Source organism: Rhizophagus irregularis, chromosome 8 (genome assembly GCF_026210795.1).
Source record: "Rhizophagus irregularis chromosome 8, complete sequence".
NCBI classification, from domain to species: domain Eukaryota; kingdom Fungi; phylum Glomeromycota; class Glomeromycetes; order Glomerales; family Glomeraceae; genus Rhizophagus; species Rhizophagus irregularis.
In genome coordinates, this window is record NC_089436.1 from 1262018 (window position 1) to 1271892 (window position 9875).

At 27.3% G+C, this 9875-nt stretch overlaps 1 protein-coding gene across 1 annotated transcript; it reads left to right on the forward strand.

The window, feature by feature from the left end:
- Positions 1-3041: 3041 nt before the first annotated feature.
- OCT59_028161 (uncharacterized protein) lies at positions 3042-3515 on the forward strand (the record flags this gene model as incomplete). Its single annotated transcript, XM_025331421.2, has 1 exon — positions 3042-3515. The coding sequence occupies one exon, from the start codon at positions 3042-3044 to the stop codon at positions 3513-3515; it is 474 nt and encodes a 157-aa protein (XP_025187940.2).
- Between the last annotated feature and the right edge of the window lie 6360 nt (positions 3516-9875).

Sequence of the window (9875 nt, forward strand, 5' to 3'; positions counted from 1 at the left end):
TATGTCATTGGAAGTACAAATGCACATCACTGCTCATAGGTTACACAGGCTGATCAACAATAACTAATAACCCATGTTTAAGATGAAAGATCGGCAATAATCATGTGAAAATACAATATTTGTCAAAGCTATCTTTAAAAAACTTGATCGGCTTTGAAATACCTCAAAACTATATGAAATTTTATTAAATACATAAAAATAATATACAATAAAAGAAGAAAATGCTATTTTTAGACAGTTTAAATAAAAATATTTAAAATTTTTATTGAGATCTCAAAAAAAAAGTGTAATTTTTAACTTTCTATTGTCAAGTACTAGTAAAAACATATAAAACTAAGAACAAAGCAACCAGTGGTCCAATTTAGATAAAAAAACAACGTCTACATAAAGCTAATATGGACGAACTTAACTTTTTGGATCGACTGCTACAAATTAAGTTACCAATAAAAAAAACCTCGTTCTTGATCGACCAAGTCAATTGACTCGACTATCATAAACCGACTGAATACTCGAAAAAGACTATATAAGGGCGTGACAAATAGGTTTCACATACGATACATTATGACAAATATTTCACTATAATCGCGTGCAGGTGTTATTTATTTGGTTACGGTATGTTCTTGTGTATTTGTTACGGTATTGTGCTTTGAGGTGTTATTTATTTGTTCTTGTGTATTTTGTTACGATATTGTGCTTTGTTGTTTTTTAGGTATGAAACTTTAGCCGGTATTGCTTTCTCCAATTACGGTACGAAATCACCTAATAAAATATAGTACCTATAATATTTTTTCCTTTTTAGTATTACCACGAAACAAAGTAATCTTTTTTGTATTTTCATAAACATGACAACAAATAATTAAATCATTTAAATTGTATTTAGAAAGAAAGGTCTTACCAGTTGAAAAAGATACGAACGTTGATCATTTTACAGTTTTTGATAAAAAGAATGCTCAATAATTCTTTTTTAAAAAGTCTAGTTGTCTTATTAATTAAATCGATCAAATAGATTAAAATTTTACTTTAAAATGCTCAGGACGAAAAATATACTAAGTCGTGTGATAAGTCCTATTGAATGGAGGACCAGGTCCTAAGAGAATGAGTCCTAGAATTTAGGTTTTATTAAGTCCAGACCTGGACCTGATCCCAGGATCTGGTCTTGGGCTAAATTATTTATAAATTTTGTTGCATAAAAATGAAATTTCATTTATTTTTATAATTTAATAATAACAAGAGTATGTTTTTTTTTGTACCCAAATGAAATTTTAGAAGAATTCTTAATGCTTTTTTTCATTAATTCTTTTATTGTCAAATAATATAAAATTATCTTATTAGTGTTGCATCAATTCAAAACTATATACTAAAGACTTAATACTGTATATTTACAAAAATTTTAAATAATGCTGTAAATTAGTAAATACAGAATAAATACAGAACAAACGTGCCATCTGAGCTGTTAAAATACCACTCATTGTTACATGGTACATTTTAGAATTTTTAATAAATATTGGTATATTCAGTAGCATATCGGCATATTTGTTATAAATCTTATCATTTCTGAAATTCTATTGGATAGGACTTTTTAAGATCAGATTTTCGTCCGGACCTAAAGTATAATTTTGACGTACTTCATTTTATATCAATTTTTCATCTTTTTTGATAAACTTTTATGTAAAATTCCCAAAAAAATTCTAAATATTAATTTGAACTCAATCGTATTGTGTAAACAAAAATAAATAAATAAATAAATAAATACATTGCCTTTTCGTGCTAGCATGCTATCTCCAAGACGCGTGAAATGAATTTTTAAATTTGACATTGCTCTGTGAAACTTTAATGGCGATGATTATCAAGAAAAAAAATAGATTTTAGATAGATTAATTAAAACGTCCGAATTTTAAGTGTTTTGCTACTAAAAAAAGGGTAAATATAAAGTAACATCAAAGAAGAATTAATCGTAAACTAGTCAAATTTTTATAATCGAATTTGGAAATCGATTTGCATAATTCAATATTCACGTGATCAAAATGCGATGGTTTTTTCACATGGTTTCATGGGCATTCATTCTAAAGATAGGGTTTTTCAAAGTTAATATTTTCAGAGTAATTACGTAACTTCGCATTTTTACATTATGTATTAAGATTATTAATATGCAGGTGAACTGTTAAAGATCGACTTTGTGCACGCGGAGTCGTGGAGAATAAGTACTAGAGATATATCCAAATTACAGGTTTCAGAAATTTCACGCTTATGTAATAGGTATATCTTTTTAAAATTTACACCTTTTAAGATTTTTTTTATTTCACCTTTTTAAGATTTTTATTTGGTCCTATAATTATCGAAATTTTATTTAAACCGGAGCGATAAAACAATATGAAGTAGGACTTATTGTATTCTATGATAGACATTTCTATACTTAGGTGATTATTATACAATTAGATCAGCAAAATGTTTCCTTTGGCAAACGTGCCAAATGACGTAAAATAAATATCTAAAGTTTAATTATATCAAATTTTAATAAAAAAAAACGCCAAATGGCTTGTTTATTTTATTTCGGTCGGCCAATAACTTTTACAAAGCGGATGACTATTACATATGACGTATCCCTTCTAATATCTCTCGTGATCTAAGAAATAAAGTTTAAAAATTTAAAAATCTTATGATAGAAAAGCAGACTAAAAAAAAAAGGAAAACAAGCGATAAATATTCCTTTTTTTGATTTGAAAAGGCAAGCTGCAATTCGTCGGGTTTATTTCAATTATTATTAATTTTTCGTATGAATATATAGTAACCTATACTAAAATCGATAATAGAATTACGGGTAAGTAAATAATTAGTCTAGGTAGAAAACATCATTTCCCAATTATTTAATTCCGCTTAACGCCGGTTCGTTACACCGGAAATATTTCTCCTTGTTTTTTTTTTCAATTAAAGTGTATAAAATATTTTTTCAAATTATTTATATCTGGATTTTTTTTTTCCAAAAAAAATTTTTTTTCTTTATTCTCCATTTAACTGTTCTCACTATTTCACATAAAAATAATATGAATAATATGGATGAAAATTTACAGCAATCGCTTATTTATAATAATACCAGCATTGAAACTGGTGAATCATTTGATTTTTCTACCACAATTCAACAAACTACGCAAAGTCAAGAATCTTCAATAACGTCCCATGGAAATGTGATCGATGTAGCAGCACATACTATGCAACATCAGCAGATTTTACAAGTTTTAAATTATTTAAAATTTTATTACTTTTCACCTAATGATGTCAATTTTTATCTTGTAATTTGTAAAATCATTTTACAAGATTCTTTTAATGATCATAATCATTATGATCATGAATTTTTTTACCAGCATCCAAGTTATCCCACTATAAGATATCATGTTTCTTGTAAGTTACTTTCATACTCACTAGTAGAAAACATTTTGAATAATGAAATGTGTGGAATAAATTTTGATACAGAATTATTGTCTTTAGACCAAAAAAATTCAATCTTGAACATAACTTGAAACATAAACTTTTCTACCGAATGATCTGTGATAGAAGCACAAATGACGTTGGGAATAATGAAATGATAACACAAACCGTTTCATCAATGGCAGGCAATCAAAATTATAATGATAGTGATTTTTCAAGTAATGAACATATTACTCACCAAGATACAAATGGGCTGGCAACAAGAATATTTCAATAATTTTGAGCTTCGACAAAATAATTTCATATAAATTCGTATACGTATTATAAACACAATATAATTGGCTTTTGCTAAAATCATTAAGTAAAATTATGGTAAGAAAAAATTTGCATAGATTAAAAGAAAAATATTTTCCAATTCCTTTAACCCATTTTAACGCTGATTATTATAACCGAATTTCTTTTTCTAACTACGTTTTTTTTCGTTGTCATCATACATGAGGAATCACAAACTGAATTTCATCGTAATGTACTAGTAAATATTTCTCGAGTGTTGTTATATAACTAATTATGAATTTCTAAGATTTTAACACAAAATTCAATTAAGCTTTAACAAACTTTATTATTTTATTAGTTTAACGAGAAATTCTTATTTACATCTTTCTTATTAATATTTTTACTAAGATTGCTTTAAGTTTTGAATATTATTAAATATACATACAAAATTTAAATAGATATTCAACTAATAATTAAAATCAAATGAACTGTAAATCAATATCTAGGATATTGCATTACATGCACGAAAAATAAATGTTTTATTTTTTTTTATCCAGTTCAAATTAATATTTCGAATGTGGCTGGTTGCGTAAATATGTAAAATTCCAGCCTCTTGCAGAGAAAAAAAAACTTTTTTATTATGAAAAGTTAATAAAAAAAAATGAATCTACGTGGGAATTTATGGACATTTATTAAATATTTATGCTCTGATGAAATTCCCATAAAAATATTTTTTATTGAATAATAGACTAACATGTGTTTATACGTTGCACATGATTAGATTTTAAAACAAAACAATTGGCAAAGAGGGTAAACGCAAAAAAAAAATAAAAAATAAACTTCTTAATCATTATTTTCCATGGAATACAAATTAAAAATGATATATCGGCAATAGTGTTTGGAATCATGTAACAGTTATTCGAATAACTCGAGTATATTCGAGTATTCGAATAAGCATAGTGGTTATTCGAGTATTCATTTAGCCAGATATAGTATAGTTAAAATTCTAATTGGGCATTAAATCCTTAAATTTAACTGAGTTAAAATCATAATTCAGGCTAAAAATTATGTAAATCATTACTATAAAAGGAAATTTAACTTATTCGAATATTATTCGAATACACTTTATAAATTTAAATGAATACTCGAGTGTATTCGAATATATTCGATTCCAAACACTAATCGGCAATTTCCGAATTGTGAAACTTTAATTCATTACATCAAAAATGTTCTATTAATAGAACTTCATAACGACTGCATTATAATGTAATGTTACACATACAAGTGCATGAGTCCCGAGTCCTGATGAAATTTCTGAAACCTGGGACAATCTTAATTAGGTTGCTCTCTGTGAAAAAGTCTATTACACTATTACGTAATAATATTAGAATACTGTGGATTTTGACATTATAAAATAAAAAACGGAGATCGAATTCATTTTGGCAGAGATTTTAAATCTGATCAAGAAAAAAAAAAAATATTATTACGACCTGAATTGGACAGTTGTGGTGGAAATGTCATAAAATTCTTCTCTATTCCAACTTCCAAATTATAATATCAATAGGTATTATTATACCAGCATTATGATATGCTTTTGGCCGGAATTACAAATCTAATAAAACACTGGCCGGCATTACATCATAAATTCACCATTGGTGAACATCACCACTGGTGATATTTAGCAATACACTTATTATTATATCGAGATTTATTTTCTTATTGTAGCGAACATATGATTATGCATGTATATATGAACTCAATATTAATAACAATATAGAAATCATAATCAATTATTTTTTGCCATACAACTGCTGTTATATAAAGCAGTATTGTCTGATCCACAAACATGATAATTATAACGATTAATGAATGAATAGTCAATTAGCGTTAATGAACGTATACTGTATTACGTAAAAATCTTTAACGAATTTGATCAGTGATTGAGTGATAGTCATCAGACTGCCTGATAATTTAGTGATGAATAAACTAGCAAATATGTCAAACATTTAATCCAATCATTTTGCCGATCGATCGGGTAAGGGTGAATTTTGGTATTTCTATATCTTAAATTTATATGAGAATATTCCTTAATTTAAATCTTTACTAGTCTTTCAACCGCATTTGAATGTTTTGAACAAGCAATAATGCGGGACCTTAATACTACTAATTACCTTGGGTTCTATTCTGTATACTTTTGGTATTGGATAAACTTCCGGCATTACGACAAATGGAAGCGTTTCGGCATACACCCTAGTGAGATTTTTCTTAACAATATTAACTCTGCAGCATGTAATTTTACTTTTATTCTTTTTATATGTTTTATAATATGTAATTATCATTTAGCCACATAGGTTCATATTGAACATCTTATCCATTTATTTTATGCAGACATACAATAATCCATATATGATCATACGATAATTTAAGTTAGTAGAATAAAAAAATAAAACAATCTCTTAAAATAAACTTATTTAACTTATTTATACATTTTATATAAACTTTTTAAACTTTTATATAATAAACTTTTACATATAATTTTTTTTAAAACTAATACATAAACTTTTTAACTCTCAATATGAACCAAAAAAGCTAAACGATAATAATACTTAATTCGTGATCCGCGTAAAAAGTAGAGAATTTAATTATTAAAAACCGGGGTTAAGTTATATATAGTAATATATAATAGCGCGGAATCTGAAGACGCGGCAAATTAAAGTATGAATTTTTTAAATATGATGTAAAAACTAAAACCATTAGCATAAAATTATACCATTTGACTAACTTTTTACTAGAAGTCCGGTAAAATTTTCAATAATTAGAAATAACTTTTCTATTCGCAACGTTAAAAATAAGGCATTTTTTACCTTTAAGCCTATAAGTAAGTCATTTATAGTGCTCAAAAAATTTACCGGACTTTCAACAAAAAGTAAGCCAAATAACATAATTTGATGGCAATAAACTTAGTTTTTATATTATATTTTAACGATTAGTACTTTGGGTTGCCATGACGTCAGATTCTGCGCTATTATATAATTACCCCGATTTTCGATCTACTTAATTTGCGGATCACGAATTAACCATCAGAATTTAATAAATTTATTGAATTAAATGTCGTTAAAATAAGTAAAAAACTTTTTATTCTATTTGTTTTATTTTATTTAAGTGTGGAAAAAACCAATATATTACGAAGATCAATAAAATAATAAAGGAATCAAGCATATTGATATTTCTTAGACACCGACGGCAGAGTTATGCGCGAATACGTGATCAAATGACCAACTACCCCAGTGGCACCGACAAAAATTTAGCGATCACGTGACCAATTTATTTGTCGATCTTTCCCAAAAATGGTAAGCAGATTTAACGAAAAAATTTATTGTTATTATTTTTTTTGAATAAAACTTACTACAGACATTTTCTAATTTTAAAATTCGTAAACTATGCCTAAATTTGCTTGATCGCAAGTTTACTTAGGCAATAAAGGTAGGTTTTGAATACAGAAATTTGTAAAATTAATTATTTTACGAATTATCACATAAAAAGTCAAAATTTTATATTTAAAACGTATTTTTATCGTCTAGGTAAATTTGTAGAGCGTTCAAAAATACACATACTATGTAAGTTTAAAAAATTTATGGCGTTTATATTGTGTTTTATTCTTATTTTTTTATTTTTTTGTTAAATCTGCTTGCCATTTTTGGGAATGATCTACAAAATTGGTCACGTGATAGCTAAATTTTTGTCGGGTAGTTTCAAATGACCAGCGTTACTGCGGAATAAGCACCATTATTATTGTTTATTATTAATGCTCTCAATTAAATCAACATTAATAATTAATTGTTTGATTTTGTTGAATAACATGCTATTATATTAGTCCAATTATGAAATTTTCCTTTTAAATTTGCAATATCTCGATTTTTGCACCATGCAGTCAGTAGTCTCTTGTCAATCCGAAAACTTCCATATTATAGAACTTCATTATTTGTACATATTTGTATTATTTATAACGGAATTCCGAGACCCGGAAGCCGGGTTGGACAAGTTTATTCCGTGGTTTTTTTTATTCCGTATTTCCGTAAATATATTCTCGAAACATGAAAATTATTCAAGTTGCTTAGATTTTTAGTTATTTTCCGTAAATGTATTCACGGAGATTTTACAGAAATTACGGATAAATATTTTACAGACCTCCAGATTATTTTCTTTTATTTGCTTTTTATTTTTTGAAAATTGCAACGTATTATATATATCAAATTTTTGGAAAAAATATTTAAAAGAGAACGCTTGCCGTGTCCATGTATTGTAAACACAACATTTATATCAGTAGTTTCTTTGAAACAATACAATCATAGCTATATTGTGTTGTCATTCCATAGTAACCTATTTGAATACTATTTCTTGTTAATTATAGAAAAATAAATATCTTCAGTTACTGTATGGTGCAACTTGTAATTAGAGGTAATCTTAACGCAACACAGATAATATATATATGCGAAATTACATAATTGACTCATGAAAATATTTTATAGAATAAATACTATTTCATTTCACGGGTTTCATGAGCATTATTCTTAATCGCCAATTATAGACATCAACTACATTATTTACATTAACTTCGAAAGTTATCCTTAATTAAGATCAGACAATTAATATATATATATAGTACCCTGTAAAAAAGTCGATCCGTTTTTTATATTCCATGTTTCCGAAATTAATAACCTTATATCACGGAATTTATCGATTTATTTACATTTTCTGTGAATGGATCCGTGAAAGGCTCATTTTTACGGAGTTTTTACAGGGATATAAATACAATTATTAAATTATAATTCAAAGGTTTAGTTCATTAATCATTAAATCATTAATTTGAAAGCTAAATCTCCTAATCCTGGTAAGGTGACAATCACCAACGGTGATATTTAGCAATACTCAAGATTATTTAGTAAAATATTTGCTAACTCTGTTGGATTATTATTTTTCCAAGCTATATTTTAGCATATCTCGAATCCCAAACATATCTCTGCATAACCAAGACGCATAGCAATGTCACGAATAGAAAATCATTTATTCAGACGTCCATTAAATTATTAATACAAAAAGAAAAATGTGGGAACGCAAAGATACACATTCAGTCGTTATTGAGAAACTTAATCTTATATTAACATTACGATAATTTTACGTAATAAATGAAAAATTTTTTTTCTTCCACAACAAAGCTATCAAAAATTGGATACTGATTTAGGGTCTGATGCTTATATTTTAGTAGAAAAATTATGGAAGTTACAAAGGGCATATCAGAATCATTGGAGGTTTCAAAAATGCATTTAGTTCTAAACAAAAAATCTAGGGTTATAAACATGATTTAGTATTTATATCATGATAATAATCATTTACTCAGATTAAATGTAATTTCGTTGTGATAATAATTTTGTCTCGTCGCGTGCTGATATATATACTTACATACTGCTGTAATAAATTTTCTTTTTAGATATAGAGTAACAATAGCAAAAAAATCCGATAATAATTACTAATCTACTAATTACATCAAAAATTTTTTTTTTTGTTTCATCAAATATTAATCAAAGTCAATTTTACTCGGGTTACATATAATATTCTTCGGAAAAGAGTAAAACATTAGTATGTTTATTTCAAAAAAGAACCTATATCTAAAGTTCGTTAAGTTGTAGTACCGTTTATTATCCGGAGGACTATATATGTCTACTATGAAAAATGACCAATCACGTGAATTTCTCGTCTCCTCACGTGACGTTATACAATGAAATCGCAAATTTTAGTTTTACCTCCGGGCAATTAATTATTAGGTTAAATTCTACTTAATATAAATTTTTCACATGAACATCTACAATTGAGAAATGAAGTAATAACAAAGGATAAATGGAATCATAATCATAATGGAAATAATGATTAAGGAGATGAAGAGGAGAATGATGACGAAAATTAGGGAACACAAGTACAGTAACCGTACAGGGGTTACGGTACGTTTTGCCGAAAGCCATTTCGCCGAAACCCACTTTGCCGAAGCCATTTCGCCGAAGGTATATTTCGCCGAAGGGATGTTTCGCCGAAGAGACGTTTCGCCGAAGGGATGTTTCACCGAAGCTATTTCGCCGAATCATCCATTTCGCCGAAAGACATTTCGCCGAAAATGAGAAATATCA